Source organism: Vigna angularis, chromosome 2 (assembly GCF_016808095.1).
Source record: "Vigna angularis cultivar LongXiaoDou No.4 chromosome 2, ASM1680809v1, whole genome shotgun sequence".
NCBI classification, from domain to species: domain Eukaryota; kingdom Viridiplantae; phylum Streptophyta; class Magnoliopsida; order Fabales; family Fabaceae; genus Vigna; species Vigna angularis.
In genome coordinates, this window is record NC_068971.1 from 49,707,339 (window position 1) to 49,729,924 (window position 22,586).

Genomic DNA, 22,586 nt, shown 5'->3' on the forward strand with positions numbered 1-22,586 from the left:
ATTGCATTATAGATTTTTGTTGTCTTAAAGGACTAATTTATTTAATTATTTTAAAATTTGAAAATTAAAATATATTAAAGTTTATGACATGTAAGAATTCTAATTTTACGTCTAAGGATACTAAGAATATATTTAACTCTCTAATAATAATGGTAATGATCTAGAATCTACAAATAAGGAACTCAGTTTATAGTATTCTAGTGATTTGGAAGTTCAAATGTGTTTCAATTGCTAAGAAGAAAAAGTTGGGTAGACGATGAATAAACCATTCAAAACCTACCAAGAAAACGATATTAAGAATGAAGGGGCATCAATGCTACTAGGTTTAGATTCAAAGCATTAACTAATTAACTTTGAAATGTCTAAAGTTGGGCCTAAGATGTATGGTTTACGCATATGGCTAATTGAATATTTTGTGGAGTCTGAGGCCTTCAAAATTGATGTTGGGTTTGAAATAATGTTGCTCACGATAGGCCACTATAAGTCATTTTACCTGCCAAATTCCGTTCGCTAATTCACATTAAAAAACAGCTTCTGATGAAAGCAAGCAATCGTGCTTATCCTAACAGACAAAATATATAGTTTAATTAGCTCCATTGTTTCACAATTGCCATTTAATGTTATAGCCATTAATTATTTTTTCCAGAATATTTGCTTTAAAAAATTTTCTGGAAAATTTCAAAACTATTTATAAAATAAATTAATACATATATGCACACCAACACAAGTTGCTTCAAGTAATAAAAATTTGATCCTCCTTAAATAAAATCTTGGGTTTCAATTTTACGAGCAAAAGGTGTAAATTTTGGAAGTTTACCCCGTTTAAATAAGTCTTGTAAAATAATTTTATATTACGCATGATAATTTTGTTAACTTTTACAATAATTGATTATTTTATAAACATACCAACAATGATTTTTTATCACATTAATTGTTACATATTTTATCCTCACTAATCTACATACCTATTCACCCTAAAATGGAGTGTTGAATTGAAACTTTTTCTTAGTTGATTAGTTGAAAAGTATTGACATCTAAAGATCCGACCAAGGCAGAATATATTAGGATAACAACATATGTCAACTCTTGTCGCAATGTCATGTCACTCACCAGCACCCACATCTTTCAAAAACTTAACCCTACTCTATCCACTTTTATGCATTCCATTACTGTTACATCAAATATCAAATATGTTGGAGAGATTGTATGGTTATGTAATACTCCTAGTCCTTAATGCAAACTATTGGTTTATTTTAAAACTATTACTTAATACATGTAAAGATAGTGTTATTTTCAAACAGCATGATTATAAACCAGGTTAACTAGCTGTAGTTAAATTCAGATGCATTCACTTATCAATCTGTATTCTGTGTAGTCTAAAATTACACAACTTCACTCGAGTACAACACTACCCTTTTACGAATAAACTACAAGAATGAATTGTCGGCAAAATATTCTATCAATATTAATATTCCTTCGTAACATTTACTTTGCAATTGTCTGTAGTGATCGTGGAGGAATGGATAATATTTAGTTCAACGGTGAAGAAAAATTTTGCTGTGGAACATTACCAACGACGGTGATACCAGGATTATGGTGACACATGAGACGGGAAAAAGAATAATACAAATTTGCACCCTCTAAATTCTCATCTTTCCAGCTTGCTTAAAAATGCTTCCATTGGTGGTAGCTCCTTTACAATTTGCTGCCAATCAGGCATACCCTGTAAATGCATTAGCACTCATTAGAATGTTACTGGTAATGGCATCAGGGGTAGTGAGCCAAGTCTAACCGTGATCAGTTTTTCATGACAGCCAGCAAACTAATAAAGGACAATTCCACAATAATGTGGAGAAAAGCATTGCATGTTTACTGTGAAATGGAACTTACTTTCCCTGATCTTCGAACTCTTCCATCTAACCTTAGTATTATGTACACATCTTCACCGAGTGAAACTCCTTCAGATTTCTGCTGATCTCTTATCCACCTAGTTAAGTTAGAATACAACTATTAGAAAAACTTCTCTTTCTCTCTCTCCACCGATCTATATCATGCACTTCTTAGTTGACATCAATCCATCCACCCTTTGAAATCTATGTTGAGGCTAATTTCCTCCCCTCATTTAATGAAAATATATATTACAATGATAGCTGATAGACAACAAATCAGAGCATAATTACCTTTCCCATTCTGCAGGAGACACAACCTCAGCCTTGAACCTAATTTCAGATTTCAACTTCGATTTTGCAGTTATGGATTGTGCTCGCTTCTCAAAATCTTCCTAGCAAAGTTTTTTGGATTAGTATCATCTCACCAAAGAAATAAAACTCGGGATGAATAGCAAGATATATTAAATACAAGGTTATATCAAGTCTTACCCCAATAGATGGAAGAGATTCAGCAGCTTTTGGCTGCAGACCAAATCCTTTTTTCTCAATTTTTGTTTCCCGACCTTCTCCCCATATAACAGGAACAACCAGAACACCACGTCTAAGGAGCTCCGTGCGAAATCTCTCGGCTCTTTGCATAGCCTGAGACACTGTTTCCTTTTTTCCTGCTAATATAACCTAAAACCAAAACTTTAGTTAGAGCATGGAGGATTCATCCTGAAGAGGAGAAGAACAAAAATAAAGAGAAAAAAATATATCGGTTACAAAAGAAAGAGCAAATAGTCATAACTTGATAATCAAATTAGTCTGTCACTAGTCCTAGTGGGCATAATTACATAGAGGAGATAAACGGGATAAGTGGTGTCAAGTTATCAGTGCCTCTCATTTATGTATGAATTTCAAGATTAAAGTACCACTTCAGAAGCCGAGTATTATAATTAAGAAAGGAGATAATGTCAATGAATGGTAAAAGCCTTTGATATTATCGTAACTTGTATAAAAAATGAACTCCAAACAAGATAAACAACAGAAGAAGAAACACTGACAACGTTGTCTCTCCAATAAATTCCAAATAATCATCATAATTATTTATTACTCAGAGATAAAAATAAGCATTTAAATACTAGAGCAAAAGGAAAAAGTCCCATACGTGGTAGAGACTAGAGAGAGAGAAAAAAAACATAGATACTAACTGGTCTAACTGTATCCCGTAGCTGCACAAGTTCAACTACTCGATTAGTTGAAAGCCGCAAAGGCAACCTTGATAGTGTCTCATCTCGAGATATTTGTGCAAGTTGTTCCTCCTCTTTTTTATTGTCCCAAAAGAACAATGCCACAAGAACAACAATACCTGCACATTGCTGATTCCAGTGCTTAGTCATTTAATGAAGCAATGTCAAAGGTATCATCACAACCCGCAATTATCTTGAAAGAAAACAGAATCAGAGAAAGAGAAAGTGACGCACTAAATTTAGTAAATATAAATTGATCCAGAATTGTTTTTTAGCAAGTTAAATATATCACTATTCACCTCCAATATTAATGGCAGCATTCCCAGAAGTTGCCAAGAGATCAGGAGCACCATCACCACCACTAATTGCACGAATTAGCCTGGGCACAGTAAAAAACAATGATATTCCTGCAGCTGCTGTCAGCGCTATATAAAAGAATCTCCTAACCCCACGAAATGGTGCTTGAACTTCACTAATAAGTTTTAGATCTCGCCGAAAACTGTAGCCAATATCCTCCCCGCCAAGCCTAGCCTGATTGCATGGCAGAACAGTAATATGAATCATTCTTAAAAACTTCAAATATTTAACATTCAATTAGACAGGATTACAATGAGGAACAAAAGTTCTTTTCAAATGATTTTCACTCATGACTATCATATTATCGCTCTCAATGATATCCTTTCTTATTTCAAGCTGTTTGTAGCAATGGAGGCAAGAGCAGGAAACATAAGAGAGATTTCATTTTATCAATGTTTTTACAGAATAAAATAATCTTCAGAGAGACCACCACTGGAGACATACTAAGCCATTCATGAGCCTTCATTAAACACCTTAAACTTTTAGGAAACTCGGTCATTAACAGTTATAATAAAGCATAAGATATCAGACTAGAAACCTCTTCTTGTAGTTCCTTGAATTCAGGCAAAGCTCTGAAGGAGGCCAAATCAGGATCATTGAGTATGGTACCAAATTTCAGGTTGTATTCCTTCAAAGCAGTGCGGAGACAATCAGCTGCTTTCTTTCCTTCTCCCCTTCAAGAAAATAATAACCAAACAACATCTAGATTATAATGTAAAGATAAAAATAGAAGTATTAGCTAATCAATACCCTTTTTAAATTGCTTGGTTTTTCTCATGTGGTTTATTACATCAAGAAAATACAAGGAATAGAAGAAATTCAACAATTTTAGAGATGCCCATTTGCTTAGTCGTCTCGTTGCTAAAAGCCTAGGAACTCCCGAGGATTAGGAATTAAAAGTCAGCAAAGGCAGTGATGGCAAGTAGATACCGTGCCTTAACATTTCACAACATACGAGTTCCAAGACTCAAGTAGTGGATTCAATCTGATTGAATAAGAACCACTACTGCCTTATAGAATCACTAACAAGTTCTATTAAACCGTTGAAATCACCAATTAACAACTGAAAATTGTGTGATCCATTCTAAAAAAAATACTATACCTGTATGCATGGCAGCAAGCTTTGTTGTAGTAGGCAGCTTGGGCCTCCACTGGATTAGGGTTCAAGGAAAGTGCAGTTTCAAACTGGGTTAAAGCATCTTTAACCTGTAAAAAATCAATTAAGAAAAAGTATAGAGTTTTTAAGGTCCCACTTAAAACTACACGGTTCTGCTGTTGAAGAATAAGGAGAGTGGAAGAAAAAATTGAAGACAATAACAATACCCGTCCTTTGGAGAAGAGCTCGAGACCCAAATTGACGCAGGATTCAGCTGTTTGAGTATCAACTTCTGGTGTCTGTGATGAAGAGCATGAAATCAGAGAAAATTGAATTTTTTTGCGTGAATGTAGAAGAATCGTAGTGTGAGAGGGAATGCATGGCCTTGCTATATTCCTCCAATTTGATTCTGCGAAGCACAGGAATTGCTGCACTGCAACCACAGCCATTGACGAGTTTCATATCTAGTTTTCTTAAGTGTTGCTGCTATTAACGTGTTATCCAAACATGCCATAATCTGAACCTTCAGTTTTGTCCAATTCTAGAAACGGACGGTGAGGATCTTATGGTAAGGAGCTTCCTTATTTTGATCTGAACGACGTCGTTCCATTTCACGGCATCTCTTTCCGCTAAATTTGAACATCAAACTCTCTAAACTGCTCAAATTTTCTATGTTTAAGTTAATTTAATGATAGGTAAGGTATAAATTAATTTTAGTTTGCAAATAATTTATTTCATATTTATTCTCAAGATTATTCTATCTAAAATGCTGTTTGTATTAATCATCGTTTCGTAGGATTGAAAAAAGAATTATTTTCAATTCCTAAATTATTCCTGTCAAAAGTTCATCAATGGAAGCTAAATGATTAAGTTAGTCTTTTAACTGTGACTGAGTTTCAAAGCTTGGGAAGAGAGAAGTTATTGGAATAGAAGATTTGATAAAAGCAAGGTTTAATTAACTTTTAAATATATCGCAAATTTACATAATTTTAACTGTCTTTACTGAATATTTTTATTTAATTAAGACTCAAAATATTTATTTTATCCAAGTACAAGACATCATTTTGTTAATTGAAGATATTAAGCTTATTTTTTACTTTTTGATCTTTAATTCTCTAATAAATTTTTATTTATTTTTAATTTATCAATCATTTTGCTTCTAAATAAAGAAGGAATTATTTGATCGAAAAACTTAAAAATGTTAAAAATAATGGAAGAATGTCAACCGATAAATTAGAAACGAAACTAACTGTCATATCATGGTAAGATAAAATTTTCAATAAAACAATTTTTAAAATTAAATTAAACCTAAAATTATATATATATATATATATATATATATGTATATATATAGTTTTAAAATATAAAAATAACTATTTCTAAAAAATAATTGAACTATTTGATTATTATATATTAAAATTATCTAAAAATTTGTATTGACCCTCATCATAAATTGTTTTATAAAAATATGATGTAGTATACAAAAATATGCTTGTACCAAGTAATTTTGAAGTTGATTACTATACTGTATTATATAAGTACAACAAAACCAGACTTGTGTCTTTTTAGACACATTCATAAAGCATTTATAACAAAAATAGTAGATGAACTGTGATATGCAAATAGCGTTTAAGGTACAATTGTCATAGCTTGATTACATACAGATACAAATTCTTCTCTTGTGGATAATTACAGATGTAGTATTTCATGTAATCCATGATTACTAATGGTCCCAAATTCAGATGGCACGTCGCTATCTTAAAGACAGTTGCCAATGTTCAAATGAGAAATTAGATTTACTAAATCCACAGACTTATGACAGTTTGTCCACTTTTTTTGTGCAGTTGGAAGCTTAGTTCTTAAGAAATAATGGTAAGAAACGACAGATTGTGAAAGACTGGAACAGCATTTTTTTTTAAAGTCAAATGGATTGAAACAAGGTTTTTCACCTTAAACTGACATTAATAGTTTGATTTTATGTTTTGACATTAAGAATGTGATTTTTTGACTGGTAAACAAGTTTTCAAACACATTTTACAGAGATCAGTCTATTACAATGAAGAAGATAAGTTGAATGACATGTTGAAAATTAGATCTCTATGTTCTACCCAAGTTTGAGAAGGTGCGTAGGTCAATCAGGGAAAGATAAGAAATTAACCAGACAAGGCAAAATTATTAAGCCATAAACTATGGTGTAAGGTCAATTGGAAATCTTCCATCCTTTTTATTTTCTTTTGCAGCTGTATATATCTAACGGCTTTGCAGATTAATCCAAAGTGGTTAACTCTATCACAATGAAAAAGAGAATTTGAATGACATGTTAGATTTCTATGTTCTATCCAAGCTTGTCAAGGTGGGTGGGTAAATTAGGGAATGATAAGAAGTTAACCAGTCAAAATTATTAAGCTATAAATTATGGCATAAGGAAGGTACGCTTAGAAATCCTGCATCCTTTTTATTTTCTTTTGCAGCTGCATATATCTAATAATGGCTTTCCAGAATAATTCATAGTGGTTAACTCTGCCACTCCAAGTGGTTAACCATGTTATAGGTGAATGGTGGTTAATAAAGTGTTACAGGTAATAGTAGTAGAAATTAACTTTGTTCAGTAATTGATTAATAAAAATGAATCTTATATACGATCATTAAAAGAATCGCCTAAATTATGAAAAACAGAAACAAAAAACAACTACTGCCTAAAAACAGTGCCAGCAGCATCATACAACAGAGGAAGACCAAGAATATCCGGAGAGAAGTAAAAAATTTTGCTCCGTGAATCATTAGAAGTACCATATGTGATAGGATGAGCACGAGTAACCCATAGATGGTCCTTACCAGGTGGTAACAAGAGTTATGAATATGGCAGCCATTACTGACCGACTTAATGGCTGTGTGGGAATCCTTCTCAATAATAAGCTTAGAGAATTGTACTAAAGAAACTAAAACATGCTCAATACCCACATCAAAAGTTTTTCTTCTGAAAAATTGTACAATGTGAGCACAGTCGGGGATATAAGCCAGAGGGACAGACACGGGAGGAAACGGAAGATATTGAAAAGGCAAATATATAGTTTTGCTTGAACCAATCCCACTTTTCCATTTTGAAGACCGATCCTTGTGTTACAAAATACAATACATAGGTCAACCTTAAACCACACTTTGAGTATTCTCAAAGAAATTTCAACTAAGAGGAAATGCCTTATTCAAAGTCAAAAAAGATCAATTACTTTGCTCAATATAACGCTTAGCTCCCTCCAAAGTATTCTTCAACAACATTGTGACCGTCATTGGACCTACACCACCAGGAACAGGAGTAATCCAACCTGCAGTTTTAGAAGCTTCCTCAAAATCTACATCTCCAACAAGCCTGTAACCAGACTTCCTCGTTGGGTCATCAACAGCATTTGTTCCAACATCTATGACTGCCGCTCCAGGTTTGATCCAACTTCCTTTGATCTAATAACATTAGCGAACTTTCCATTAGGAAGAAGATTGGTGACAACAACTAATACATGGGATTTCAAAAAAAAAAATCAAAAGATTGGCAATAATAACTTGAAGAAGCACAAAATTAACAAAAGCTTTTGTGGTACTTTTGATGCAAACATAGTTTATACCAATGATAATGTCATGATAGAAAGATCAACTTAAGTTTCAAAAATGCCATTAAACAGCACCAGTTATCAGTTGTATTTGAAAGTCAATGCACATCTAACAGATCCGGATGAGTACTAAGGACAAGGGGCTGCACAAGAGAAACTTAAAATAAGCTACTTAATTTATTTGATAGCTATTGTTATCCATAGCAGTTTAGAATAAGAAATCCACGTTCCAAGGGTTAAAATTTGAAACTCCACATTCCACAACTATTGCATAAGGACATAGAATAGAGATGTAAATAAAGGAAAATATATTTTAATAATTACCATCTTTGGCTGTCCAGCTGCTGCAATAACAATATCCGCTTCACGTATGATATTTTCTGGTTGACTTGTGTGTGAATGTACAATAGTAACTGTAGCATCTGCTTTCAAAAGCAGCAATGAAGCTGGTAATCCAACTATGTTGCTTCTGCCAACCACAACTGCCTTTTTTCCCTTTATTGTTACACCACTTCGTTGTAATAGTTCAAGGCATGCCTGTACAAACAAAAATATAAATCAGATTTTGAGAGTGTTTGAAAGATAACTTTTCAGTAAACAATTGTGATAAGTAAGATTTAAATCAACACAAAAAAATAGAGCAACCCTCCCACAGGTTTAGTGTAGTGAGGTTCACAGAGTTTGCTAACAATGTAAGAAGCCTTGAAAAATGGGAATAAGAAGAATAGATCCAATCCTGTTGTTCTAAAGATTGACGACAGAGTTAAAATATTTTCATACATACATCACTCTTGGCCCAAGTTTATCACTTCTCTAGAACAACAAAGGATAAAATCGTCATATCAAACAACAGTAACTAAAGCTACTTCGCATGCAAAAATTATGATCTAGAAAACAAAGATGAAAAAAAAAATACCAAAACCAACAAATTTCAGTAAATAGAAGGTATACCTAAATGAAAAAAATAGAGGAAGACATTAGTGACTAGCAAGTTAGTTAGTTGTTTTTAAGTAAAAAGTTATTTTGCTATAGTAGTAGCATTTTCCCCTCTCCTAACCTAAGCAGCCAAGCTCCAAAATCGTCTTTCTTAGTGATTTGTAAGAAGAAAACTACATTAAAAAGAAAGAAAAAAGACATGCGAAATTCATTCAATTGTTGAGTGTAATCCAAAATGTTTCAGATTGAAGAGAATTTTGCCTTGGGAGTGCATGGAAGGAACAGGGGGTCTCTGCCTTTCATTGCAAGCTTGCCAATGTTCAACGGATGAAAGCCATCCACATCCTTCTCAAGGCTAATTTCAGACAGAACTTTCTCTTCATTTATGTGCTTAGGCAACGGAAGCTGAACCAAAATTCCTGCATATATAAGCAAACCTACACTCATAGCAAAAAACAAAAAAAGGCCCAAAACAGAAAGTACAATCGACATATAAAATAACAGAGGCACGAACTGAAAAATGTATGGATTTACACTAACCATGAACATCAGTGTTATCATTCAACTCATGAACTTGCTTTATTAGCTCAGCTTGAGATATTTGCTCTGGAAGGTCCACATCGAAGGATTTGATTCCCAATTCAGCGCACGCCTTTCTCTTCATTCCCACATAGCTTTGTGAATCCTTCCTGCTCCCTACTATCACCACTGCTAATCCTGGAACCTGCAACATTTCACACACAAATACACAATCGCGAATATTTACATGTTGGAAAAAATCACAATTCTTGTTTGTAATATCCAGTTTCGGTGAAACGAAAATAAGGGCTTACCTTGCCGTATTTTTGAGCGAGGAGGCGCACCTCGTCGGCGATTTCAGATCGGATGGTTTGCGCAACGACCTTGCCGTCGATTACGGTGGCCATTTGATCGGTGAAGGATGAGAGAAATGTGTATGCTATTACTCTTATCACTTGGGATTGTCTGAACGTGAATCATCTGGACGACTAGTCGTTTCATGCAATGTTATAACAAAGCACATACACGTGTAAAATTTATTAATAAATACCTAAATTTATAATTATTTGCTAATGAACATAATTTTATACTGCAACTTTCTTCTTTTAGTTTACACTTAAATGTATTGTAAAAGATTAAGCTTAATTGTATTCTTAGAGTTATTGATTTGAGACTCCACATACTTTCCTAAAATCTTACATGAGTCTTTCCAATTTATATAACAATATAACTCTACATATCCTTAATAAATTTTAAGGAATGCATACGTATCTAGGATATTGTTATAAAGTTATAAAAATAATAATAAGTATGTAAATAAGAAATACCAGTTTGTAGATAAAGTATATACTCACTTAAGTTATATTTTTTTCATCTAGAAAATTTAATACTAACATTATACGAAGTTATGAAATATTAAAAGTCATTATGAAATATTAGATATCATATATAATTATGAAATATTAGAATTTATTAAATATGTCATATAATAATTTCTATATTTATTGAAAAAACAATTCATTTGATTATAAAAAATAACATTCTAGAATAAAAATCAAGATTTATGTTTAAATGATAGTTAAATTTCAAAGATTATTGCTTTGTTGAGGTAATTTAATCGGCATTTCGGTAATATAGAATTTATGAAAAAATCATTCGAAACCTTGAAAATTTTTCTTTTTCAAACACGGATTTAAACAAGTATGCACTTAATCGAATGTATACTACACTCATAACTGATAATTTTGATAATTGATTTCTAACTTTGTTTACCACATAAGTCACTTATTTAAAGGAGTTTAACATATTTAAAAAAAAAAAGCAGTAAGTTTAATACATTTTGTAAGAAAAAAATATGAATATTAGAGTCAGCAAAACCATATTTCATTTATTTAATTATGTATAATCGATTATTTTATACATAATATTTTAACTTAAAAAAACATTAAATGTAAGTTTTTAAAATATAGAAGCGAGGAGGATTTATATTATATATAGTTATACACTTTTCTGACAGCACCAAAAAAATCTGAAAGAATAAGAAAAACATTTATAAAAGATAAGATCGAATAGCCGATCTAATCTTAACACTCAAATTGTTCCAAAATATTCTTCAGATGAATTCAGGAATATATTGATAGCTGTCATCATCCACAATTCCAATTCCAATATGGCAGAAAGCAGCTGCAAGTGTTTCAGGCACTGCACAAACTGAACCATAAACACACAAACATAAAAGAGATATCTGATTATAACACACAAATTTTACAGCTCTGATATAGCCCCGCGCATACATACATATAAATATACAGATTTTTTCTTTTGGGTGTACACAGATGCAGCACCCATACATATATTTATATATATATATATATATATATATATATATATATATATATATATGTGTATGTACGTATGTATATATATGCAGTGTTTTTGTCCTTAAGTTGCTGCCATATATACATATACATCTGTTGTGTATATCATGCCAAGAAAACTTGTAAGATTTTTATGCCTATATATTGACTTATGTAACAAGATGAATGAATTTTGGCAGAGTGATTTGTTATTAAGTTTTGTGGAAAGTCTATGTGTGACTCCAAGAGGCCAAGAACATTAGGGTTCTTATGGGGTCTTCTGGTTGAAGGCTGAACCTCTGATTGCGCTTGAGAAGCCTACTCCGATGGTTGGAGGCATCGGTGGAGATTGCCTTAGAAAGCTGGTGGAGCTTCTCTCCGACGGCGGATCTTCCAGAGTCCTTGGCCAGACAGGTTTCACCAGAAACGTGAGGTTTCATGGTGGATAATTAACTAAGGTAACCCTTTGTAGTAGAACTTAGAGGGCGGAGCAATGGAGAGTTATATAGAGGAAATGGTAGCTAGCATGGGCTACTTTTCTTCATGTGGGTCGCAAGATTCCTTATGTTGGGTGACAGATGGGCTATAGATAAGATAATTGTGTCACATCTTATATTTAATTACAATATTTTCTTAACCATTTTTTTCTTATAAAATTAAGTAATTTGAATTAAAATTTTATCAAAAAAAATCTAGTACATGCTTACATTTTTTATTTTTTCTATAATTTTTATAGTGACGTGTTCAAATAATTTAATCAACGTTTACAATTTTTTTTAATCTTTAAATTAAATTATGTATATATGGATTTTATGAAATTAATGTAAAAAACTCTTCTCAAGAAATAGATGTTATATTATATTATTTACGGAATTTTAATATTTTTATAAAGTAATATATATATATATATATATATATATATATATATATATATATATATATATATATATAATTTAGAGATAGAATATAATTTTTAAAAATAATTTGAAGACAAAAAATATATCTGACCTTTTAATTGAATTTTAAAATTTTCATAAACGTAAATATTTTTAATTATTTTTTTATTTTAACATATATTCCTAAAATTTTATATTTTTAATAAAATCGTAAATATTGATTAAACATCTATTTAAATCTCTTCTATTTCAATTCAATACACTAAAAAATAGATTATTTAACTTAGAGACTTGTTCTCTTAACGTTTTCAATTAAATAATTTAGAGTTATTTTTCTTTTTTCAATTTTAAATGCACTTTCTATATATGTTGTGATTAGTAAACAAAATTTGAACTACCTTAAACTATTTTCATTTTATCTTTATGGTATATTTAATCGTTGTAATTGCTTACTCTTTTGTCCTTTTCATGATAGAGACCATTCCAGCTTTTTCTGGGTGGCTTTTATTCCTTCGTTTAATTGGCGACATTTTTTTTCGTGACTTTTGAAAAAGGAAGAAGGGTTACTGTATAATATTCTTATGCAGTTATTCTCATTATTTTGTCTTTTTATACTTTTTTTTTTCAATTTTATACATGCCTATATATACATTCCATACTTCATTTAAACAATCATATACATCTATATCATATAATTTGTGATTTTATTCTCACAAAAATTATTTTAACATGTATAATAAGAGCAATCTTATGATCTAATAAGAATTAAAGTATACCGCATGAATAATATGTTGAGAAGAACAACAAAATTACAGGAAAAATGGTGACTGGTGGTGAATAAGATGAATGAGCATGAAGATGTGTCACTTTCTATGTATGGAATAAGTGAAAACAAAAGAGCATGAATTATTTAGATGAGTTGTAGAAAAATGTCGAGAAACCACTTATGAATGTGGCCCCATACAACAACTATTTTAAAGACTTCCACACTTTATCCCAAGGAAAACAGGAAAGACAAGTTGAAAAAAAAAGAAGAGTACATGTATATATGAAATGTATAAATTGATGGTTGGTTCAAAAAGTAATGGATACATGTTGATTTTGTGTAGTTGGGTTTAGTAAGGGACATTGTTGATGGTTTTGTATGGTAAAAACACTGGTTAACCGTACTAATATGATTTTTGAGATAATTATTATAAATTAGAAAAAAATATCCTTATATTAAGCTAAAATACAAATGTTTAATACTATGAATCCATATATTATTTACTATACTTCTGATCATCATACATTTTTAATAATTTCTTATTTTTGTATTTGTAATTTGGTGAAATAGCACTACAACTCATCTAGTCAACATTTTAATTTACGGTTTCTACTAGAAACTACTTTTTAATAATTTTAAAATTGTAATTTCCTCCTCAATTTGGCATGTAGCAGTGGAGTCCTCGTCGGGAGCATTGAAGGGGTTGGACACGGGAGGGGAAGAAAGAGATAATTGTGTCATTTCGTCAATGCTTTGGAGGTGTAGGAAGGAAAAAGGGATGTGCAAGAAGAAAGAACCCTAGGTAAAAAGGGTCCACGGGCTTTAAACTGATGGATAGGCTAGGTCCATAAAAGCTAGAATTGGTAAATAAACTGATTATATGAAAATAAGCATCCACTTACAGAGTAAAATAATTTTACATTTTCATTCAATTACAAATCGCATCTATGATAAGCATGCTAAATTTAATGGTAATTACGTCAATTATAATTTATAATCGGTTGATAATATAAAATTTGTTTTACTAAAAGTACATAGCTATTTTTTTATAAAGTCTCATCTGAAAAAAAGAACAGACTCATAACTAGTTGATGAGTAAAGAAGTTCATTCAGATGAGAAAGTACTATTTATAAATCTTTTTGCCATCTCATCTAAAAAAATAATGAAAATTATCACGATAACAAGGTTATTGGCTTTAATAAAAATTACCTTAAAAATGTGTATTAATTATGATTTTATTTGGTTAAAAGTTCCAAAACTTTTACATTAACAATATATAACTATTAAAAGTCTAATGGTTGTATCTTATCTACATAAAAAAATATATACATTATTTAACTAATTAAAAATCATGGTTGATATAAATTTTAAAATGGTTATGGTAAAAGTTAAACAAATTTATACACGATAATTTATAATTAAATTATACTATATAATTGTTTTTTCATATATCTTGTATTCACCATCAAATTCTCTTCAAATATAACCGTTTCAGTTAAACTGTTTTCAATGTCTGACAAAAAGAGTGTTGATAGCAGAAAAAAATATTGAACAAGAGAAACAAAAATACAACTTATTCAACCTAAACGGTCTTCATCACGTCATTCATTCATTCCAGCAAATAAGAACTTCACATTCCAAAGCATTCATTAGACCAATAACAACCATAGATTTCACTGACCAACCATTGTTTAAGTCTTTTAGATGTCTTCATAGATTTTGTCACATAGCAGAACAAATTAAACATGTCCACTATGACAATTATTGGGACAGTTTTTTTTTTTTTATCTTGTCGTTTTGCTTCTTATTTTTTGTTGCAATGTATAAAGACACCAGAAAACTGTCTCCCCTGGTTAAATGAATGGAAAGAAAAATTATGTTTTCTTTTTATCTTGACACTGACAACTTTACATGACTTTTATATTGGGTAATAATAAATAACTTAACATTCATTAATCAGCCATATAAACTTAAGAGATTAATTATTTGTTGACCAAATATTGTTTGTAACTTGTGTTAAAAACCTGATTAATCACCTCCGAGAATCTTATTTAAGAAATCTGGGTTCACATATTAAGCTGGTTATATGTTTATGAGAAATTGGAATCATCATGTAAAAGTAAAGTGAAGTTTTTAGGGAATTGTGTTGCAGTAAGAGAAGGGAGAAAGAGAGTAGATAATCAGGGAAGTATTTGGATATAAATCCATGAGCTGAGGAAAGAAGAGAGTAAATGAAAAGAGCAACCAAAGCTTTATTAGTGATTCTATATGGCATAAAGTATCTTGTGCTCATTGTTTAGTAGCTCAGAATCTGACATAACTGATACCGAAAAAGACCTTGACCTGCTTCCCATTGAGGATTTCCGAATGCTCCTTAAATTTGAGGCCTCAATGCGATGCCTAATAACCCAGTAACACATGGTGCCCAAAGTTGTGGCCATTATAGTTGTCCCTATGATAGTGACTCCAATTGCAAGCCACTTCTCATCCTTCCCCACCACTACAAATGACAGTGCTAAGAAGGCCACAGAAATTAGCACACAAGCCAACCACATCAGCTTGTTAATGATGGCCATCATCTGCTTCTTTGCCTTGTTTTCTATGATCACAACCGAGGTCTGCACCACCACCACAGCCAGAGAAATGAAGAGGGCAATGGAATCAAAGACAAAGAAAATGAGAAATGCAGCTTGTGGGGCTATGTTTGCTTCACCAATCGTCATTCCCGAACCTGGAGGAATGTCTTTTGGATCATCAGCAAATTGGCCAGGGACTGTGAAAATAGCTGCAAAGGCAACTGTGGCAATGAGGACTGCAACCACAGTGGTGGAGTTTATTGCATTGTTGAGTCCTTCAGCATGTAATTTGTTGATACGTTTGGCTATGCCTTGAACACTTCTTCTGGTTTGGCGGGTGTGTTCCAACTGGTCGTGGACTTCATGTTTTATGTCACTCACAGTTTGTTTCAACTCACGGGCTGTGGCTGTTGCTGGCTGAGTCTTTAAGGCTTTGGCACTTCGAACACCGTTTTCCAATAGAATGTCTTTAACTTCAGAGTTCCCAGTTTTTTCAGCAGTGTCTAGTGCAGTTTCGCCAGACTTGTTAACTGCTAAGGAATCTGTTCCTGTCTGTCCAAGAAGCAACTTAACAATCTGCACATACAGAAATCAACAGTTCAGACACTATCATTAATCCAATAAAAACTATTAAAATTAACTTTCTTCTGGATCAAGACTGATTCCTATTGAGTACAAACAAAGTCCCACATCGGATAAAATATGAAATACACATGAGTTTTTATATACACATAAGATACATCCTTTAGTAAGAGGTCTTTTGGAGTGGTATCAAAAGCAAGTCTGTGAGAGCTTAGCTCAAAGTGGACAATATCTTACTAACTCAAAAAACTAAGCATGAAAATAAGATCATGTTCTCAAAATTCCCTTGTATTTCTTTCATTATTTTCGAAGGCCAAGCATGCTAAAACCAGATATAATTTCACACCTTTAGAAAGTAGAAGCCAAGGGCCAAAATCTTCAAAAGAATTCTACCATGAGACCTAGGTCTTAGGTAAAGATCTGAACTTGAACAGTGTAGTGAATATCATAACATCAGTCATAAAGTAAATTTCAACCAAATGATAGCCAAATCTTTTGCTTCATCTTTCATCTGTCCCAGGAACAAGTGCATAATAGGTATCAAAAGTATGAGTCAAGATGACTTTTGCAGAATGATTACCCAATTATTCTGGATTATCACTTCCATCGTGTTCAAATTGTAGTAAACATTATGAACTCGTTTTGAATTAAAAGAACGAAAGGATGAAACAACTTCTGTGATCAGGAAAATATCATTCAAGTTGACTGCTAACATGAATTCCTAACAGAGCACTATCAACCCAAATGCTATTCTTGTTCTCACTGCGGGATACCACATGGGAAAAAAGAACACATTTATCCACATGCATGATCTAAATCACAATCCATTTCTTATAATCATAACCTTGCATATGAAGTTTTTATGTAAATATTAGCTTCATTGTGAAAGGCATGTTTTCTAATTTACCTGAGCTCTGCCCTTCCTGGTTGCTATATGCAATGGCGTGTTACCCTTGTTATCAACCATGTTTACTGTTGAGGGATCAGCTTTTATCAACTCCTCCACCACCTCAAGATTCTGTCCCTTCACTGCCATGTGAAGTGCTGTCTGTCCCTTCTTATCAGTCCGCGTTGCAACTGCAGGCTCCTTCTCCAGAAGTGCTTCCACAACCTCTACATGTCCATTTCTTGCTGCAGAATGCAAAGCCGTTTTTCCATTACTTCTAGCAATAGTTGCCAGACTACTACCTGCTTCCAATAGAAATTTTACAATCTCAATGTGCCCTTGTAATGCAGCAGTGTGCAGGGCTGTGGTGTTGGATGGATCCACTGTCATTGACAACTCAGAATGAGCCTCCATTAGGATCTTCACAATATCTGCGACAGGGAAAATTGTTAACCATGTACGAAAATAATAAAGAAAAACTGAGAAAAGACGAAAGTGACCAACATCCACAGGTAGAAGAGAGATTCAAATTCTTCTTAGATAACAGATACAAAGAGTCTCAATCAATGATTCAATGAAACAACCCGTTATTTTACCCCAGAGGCCTAAACTGCAATCCAATAAACTGATTCAGATTTTGGATTCATAAAAAATGTCCTAGTTATTGTTAGCATTGGTACATCTAAGAATTAGTATTGGTTGGCTTAAATAGTCCTAGATTGTAGAACAAAAGGGTATCCAAAATTTACACCTATCGAGTAGTGATTACAAGGTGGGTTACAATCCAGGATGAGCCGTTGACAAAATATTCAAGGAATCTCAAAAGAAACACAATTGAGATTCCCTCCGAATATCACACACCACAAAAGAGCAAGCATATAAAGTCATATTGAAGGCATACCTAAATCGCCTTGTTTGGCAGCAATGTGGAGTGCATCAAAACCATTTCTTGCCTTAATTCCAGCACCAGCAAGATCATAATATTGAATCATCTCCCTAACCATATCAACATAACCATATTCAGCAGCAACATAAAGCACCGTTTCTCCAGCATGGTTCTGCTTTGTCAACAAAGCACGAAGTTCACCCCCTTCAGTGCCACTAACCGTGTCTTTCAGAACGCTCAGATTCCCTGCTCTTGCTGCAGAATGCAAAGGGGTATCATCCCTTTTACCTGTCAATTGTTTTGTCATTTTTTTCCTTGGCGTGCTTGCTGATACAGCTTGCGGCTGCACAGTTGGTGACTCCATTGGATTTGGATTCACACACCACCCTAATCAATCTCTCAGTTTTGACTCCAACTACTATATATCAGAATTTAGAACCTTCTTTTCTTCCTTCCAGCAAAAACCCAGATCAACACTTGCATCTTTCATCCCAAACAATTCTCTCTCCTTGAAGCAACTCAAAGGAGAGGATCATCCAAATCAATACTCAAAAACAAAACTCAAAACATCAGAAACTTTCTATCCTCCTGCAAGCCTCCAGAATCACTGCACTGATCACCCAGAAAAAAAAAACTGAGTTAAAACTTAAAAAGTTAAAAAAAAAAAAAACAAACAAAATACCCACAGCATCAAGCTATGCCTTTTCTTATTGCATTTTCTTCATGCTTGAGAGAAAGTTGGTGAGTGCAGTTTCATAAGAAACAATACAAAAGGTGCAAATTTGATGAAAGAAAAAGTATACAAACAATAATAATCAAGGGTGAGTGTGAAGGAAGCTTCTCAGTCTCACCTGGTTGTGTTGGGCTTCATAGAAAGCATTGAGATTTGTGGGTAGCTTTGGTTGGACACGCTGTAATGTAAAGAAACCAACTTTGGAGACAGAGTAAAAAAGAAGATGGAGAAAGTGATGGGGTTGAAGGAGATGAATATTTAGAAGGCGTAGGCAATAGATGGCAATGATTAAGACATAAGAGACGAAAGTCACATGTAAGCAACAACTTTACACGAATATAAATCAGAGGTAGAGATAGCTTAAACTTAACATAGTAGTGACGATGGAAGAAGGAGAAAGCGTTGCGAATGATATGAATGAAATGATGGGAATAAAAAAATGAAACTGTTTGATGGAAAAAAAGTTGAGAACAGAAGAATTAAAAAGGAAAAAGAGTGGCAAACAACAACGGCGGTGGCTAATGTGGTGAAAGAGATGCACGAGACCAAAATCGAAAGAGTCCAATGAACGAAAACGGAATTAACAGAACCACGCGCATTTGAATTCCCACATCCGCGAGTGCACCGAGCTTTTTCTTCACGCGCTATAGTTTTTCCCAGTTGACTTTTCCATCGCTAATTTGTGTCCTCAATAAAATTATCCACTTTCTTCTTCTTATAAGCTACCACAATCTATTTTTTTTTTATTTTTTTTTCACTTTGGCTGAAGAATTTTTTTTTTTATCAATTCAACTAAAGGAGTTAAGATTAATTCACAAATAAGTTAAAAATATAAATAACTAATATAAATTTTTTTTAAAAGTTTGTCTAAAATATTCGGCATAATAAAAAATTGCTTTCTTTATTCGAATGTTACTGTATGAATACAAAGAATCTGTGTTAATTACATAAAATAGAAACAAATTGCGTATAATATTCTTAATTCTTAAGAAAGCATAGTGTAATTTGTTCCATAAATGATTAACTGGAGTCTAAACCACAAATCATTATTAAAGTTTTTAATTTTGGCAAATTAATTAGTGCTACTTTACCCTTTTTAAAAAAAATTAATTGAGTTTTAATTTAATCATTAATACTCTTTTTTCTCAATTTTAATCATTAAATTTTTCCTATCGTATTTGGTTACCCTCTTCAGTTTCTATCATAAAAGTTTGCTATATTATAGTATGTTAACTTTTCATATTAATCTTTTAAGATAACCTTTTTCGATTACTTTTTAAAGATGACTTTTCCTAATAATTTATAGTAACCTGAAATGTTCTTTTCACTTAAAAACTATTTTTTTTATGAAATAAAAAATATATATTTAAAAAGATTAAATTGGACTTAAATGGAAAAAAGTTAGAGAACTAAAATACTTTTTTTTTCTTCTAAATTTTAAACTGTAAGCTTGTAAAATTCATTGTCAATAATTATATTCATTTATTTCTGAAGTAAACACCAACAAATGATTATGTAACAATTAATGGGTGATCCAAGTAAAATATACGCTACTCTATTAAGACTAGATTCAATTATAAGAACAAAAAAAAGGTTAGTCACGTAACATTGTGAAGGTTACATTATTATCTATGAAATATTTGTTTATTATAAAAATACTTGTAGTCTTCATTAAAAAAAATTACTACTCCAACAAATCGCATATTATTCTAGACATTTTTAAAATATTATTCTAGACATTTTTAAAATATAATTTTAATAAATTAATTTTAGTTTAATTTAACTTTATAAAATAATAAATTAAATATTATATTTTATTTATATTGTTTTTATAAAGTGGAAGAGATATCCGATAAAGATTTCAACTCTAGAAACTTTTACAACATTTTCTCTCCAAAATGTTCATTTTCTCTATAAGATTAATGGAGGAGGTTGTGTTAGTAGAAAACATTTCAAAATTTAAGTTAGTTTCAAATCTCATATTAAATGCGTAACTAAAAATAATGTAAATAAAATATCTTAATGATTTTATTATTCATAATATAATTTATTATGTGTGAATTTTTATTTTGATAGATTTCCATTTAAATCTAATGATCCATTTATCTTGTCTTAGTTAGTATTTAATTATATTTTATTAAATTATATAATAATCCGTATTTCTAATCGATCGGACCTCTTAATGATAGTAATATAATATATACTGAACATGTTTAATTACAAAAACTTAATACGTGTTTCTGTTGAAAATGGGACAAGGATAACTGCTTGTCTGAAAGTCTTGTCTCGGTCGAACGTCTCTCTACTCCATGCTTTGGTAACCGATTACCTGCAGAAGACACTCTGACTCTTAAGTCAAAATTTTTCTCTGTAGGTCTTTAGTAATTTAATAATGAGTCAAAGTGAGTTTACCTCCAAATTAAACCCTTATTTATAGGGTTTAAAGGAATCTGACCAATTAATTTATCTCTTAATGGTCATTAATGCAAACCTAAACTTTTTAACAGTAACCATTGTTACATTAATTGCGTCTTAATAAATCAATAATAATAATATTTTGTGTCACATTATCTTAAAACTAGATCAATAATGTAAACAAAGGATGTTCATTTACAATAAATATATATATTATATTCTGAACTTATTCACAGTCAATATATACTCTTTAGTTTACAAACGCACAGATAAACTTTGCTTTCTAATGTCATGTCATTAATTTTGATTTTGACACACTCCAACCAAAAGTAACCAAGATGCATGCACTTTCATCTTATACCAAATTGATTGCGACACCACCAGATAATTTAAACAAAAATTGATATAACTATACTTTCCAAATGTTACATAAATCACACAACTTTTTAAAAATTAAGTAGAATTTAAAATATATAAATTTAGATAACATGCTAAAATGAGCTTAATGTAATTTCAACTATTAGGTTAGTGTGACAAGTTAATGGATGATGGAATTCAACCTCAAAAATATTTAAATTATATTTAACTTTTTTATCTCAAAAATATATAAGACCTTAAAGTTTTTAGTTTTATTACTTTTTTTCAAGTTCTTGTTATTTGATTTTACTTCGTCTTCTTTTATAATTTATTTTAAGCATAGTAACACTTCTTTTTTTATTATTTATCTCTAAAAATATTAACAACAACGGTGCATGATTACCAAAAAAATTAATTAACAATGGTCCGGGAATGTGAATTAAAATCTATTAATGCTCTAATAGAGTTATATTGAATTATTACGTTTTTTTCTTTTTGACTTTTGTTTGAGTTGTTTGTAATGTTTATTTTGTAAATTTAAATTTTCTATTATAGAATACACATATCGTATTTATATTTTATCCTTATAAAATGATAAAAAAATATCTTAAAAATGTATATAAATTATCCAGAGTACATACTATGAATTATCCACTACCATTTTATAAGTTATTATTTTTTTGAAAAAATATAATGACACGAATTACATGTTTTTAAAACTAATTTACAATAATAATAATATCCAATAATTTATTATTTCTGTTGTAACATTAGAAGAATTCTTCATTCTCTCCTCAAACTAACTAAATAACTTTAATAAAAAATTTGTCATCTTCCCGAGTCACTGAAAGGCCTAAGTTTAAAATCTTTAGTCTTAAATATTTTTAACAATGAGATTTAAAACTTGATTTGTGTGCGCGATTGTTGGTGGTTGCATTGATAAACTAATACGGTAAAATTGAGATTTGTTCGGCCTTCTCACATGTATTTTTCCTTTTAAG

General features: G+C 31.5%; 3 protein-coding genes across 6 annotated transcripts; all 3 read right to left on the reverse strand.

The window, feature by feature from the left end:
• Positions 1-1,323: 1,323 nt before the first annotated feature.
• Positions 1,324-5,045, reverse strand: LOC108327857 (protein LOW PSII ACCUMULATION 1, chloroplastic). Of its 2 annotated transcripts, XM_017561580.2 has the most exons (9): positions 4,802-5,042; positions 4,581-4,684; positions 4,017-4,152; positions 3,421-3,652; positions 3,083-3,240; positions 2,379-2,567; positions 2,181-2,281; positions 1,891-1,987; positions 1,324-1,723 (listed from the first exon to the last, which is right to left on the reverse strand). In XM_017561580.2, exons 1-9 carry the CDS (start codon positions 5,021-5,023, stop codon positions 1,649-1,651), a joined length of 1,314 nt encoding a protein of 437 aa, XP_017417069.1. In that variant the 5' UTR covers positions 5,024-5,042; the 3' UTR covers positions 1,324-1,648. The 2 variants fall into 2 exon arrangements, 1 of the variants encoding a protein (XP_017417069.1); XR_001832064.2 differs by lacking the exon at positions 1,324-1,723 and having other exon boundaries at positions 2,181-2,277; positions 4,802-5,045.
• A 2,600-nt stretch (positions 5,046-7,645) lies between these two features.
• On the reverse strand, positions 7,646-10,124 carry LOC108326834 (bifunctional protein FolD 2). The gene is made up of 5 exons (XM_017560413.2): positions 9,946-10,124; positions 9,653-9,836; positions 9,374-9,531; positions 8,501-8,713; positions 7,646-8,030 (listed from the first exon to the last, which is right to left on the reverse strand). The coding sequence occupies exons 1-5, from the start codon at positions 10,036-10,038 to the stop codon at positions 7,794-7,796; spliced, it is 885 nt and encodes a 294-aa protein (XP_017415902.1). The 5' UTR covers positions 10,039-10,124; the 3' UTR covers positions 7,646-7,793.
• Positions 10,125-15,382: 5,258 nt separating this feature from the next.
• Positions 15,383-19,369, reverse strand: LOC108329772 (ankyrin repeat-containing protein At5g02620). 3 transcript variants are annotated; one of them, XM_052873907.1, is made up of 4 exons: positions 18,932-19,369; positions 18,096-18,687; positions 17,216-17,625; positions 15,383-16,302 (listed from the first exon to the last, which is right to left on the reverse strand). In XM_052873907.1, the coding sequence occupies exons 2-4, from the start codon at positions 18,442-18,444 to the stop codon at positions 15,415-15,417; spliced, it is 1,647 nt and encodes a 548-aa protein (XP_052729867.1). In that variant the 5' UTR covers positions 18,445-18,687; positions 18,932-19,369; the 3' UTR covers positions 15,383-15,414. The 3 variants fall into 3 exon arrangements, with proteins under 3 accessions (XP_052729867.1, XP_017419629.1, XP_052729868.1); XM_017564140.2 differs by having other exon boundaries at positions 18,096-18,692; XM_052873908.1 differs by lacking the exon at positions 18,932-19,369 and adding an exon at positions 18,767-18,899 and having other exon boundaries at positions 18,096-18,692.
• Between the last annotated feature and the right edge of the window lie 3,217 nt (positions 19,370-22,586).

Coding starts and splice junctions, on each gene's coding strand:
- LOC108327857 (XM_017561580.2), bottom strand. CDS start 5,023: ATGGCTGTGGTTGCAGTGCAGCAATTCCTGTGCTTCGCAGAATCAAAT. Junction 3,241..3,420: donor TGCTGCCATTAATATTGGAG/GTGAATAGTGAT, acceptor AGCAATGTGCAG/GTATTGTTGTTCTTGTGGCA. Junction 2,568..3,082: donor TACGGGATACAGTTAGACCA/GTTAGTATCTAT, acceptor TTTTGGTTTTAG/GTTATATTAGCAGGAAAAAA.
- LOC108326834 (XM_017560413.2), bottom strand. CDS start 10,038: ATGGCCACCGTAATCGACGGCAAGGTCGTTGCGCAAACCATCCGATCT. Junction 9,837..9,945: donor TCGCTCAAAAATACGGCAAG/GTAAGCCCTTAT, acceptor GAAATGTTGCAG/GTTCCAGGATTAGCAGTGGT. Junction 9,532..9,652: donor TGATAACACTGATGTTCATG/GTTAGTGTAAAT, acceptor TTATATATGCAG/GAATTTTGGTTCAGCTTCCG.
- LOC108329772 (XM_052873907.1), bottom strand. CDS start 18,444: ATGGAGTCACCAACTGTGCAGCCGCAAGCTGTATCAGCAAGCACGCCA. Junction 17,626..18,095: donor TGCCAAACAAGGCGATTTAG/GTATGCCTTCAA, acceptor TCCCTGTCGCAG/ATATTGTGAAGATCCTAATG. Junction 16,303..17,215: donor CCAGGAAGGGCAGAGCTCAG/GTAAATTAGAAA, acceptor CTGTATGTGCAG/ATTGTTAAGTTGCTTCTTGG.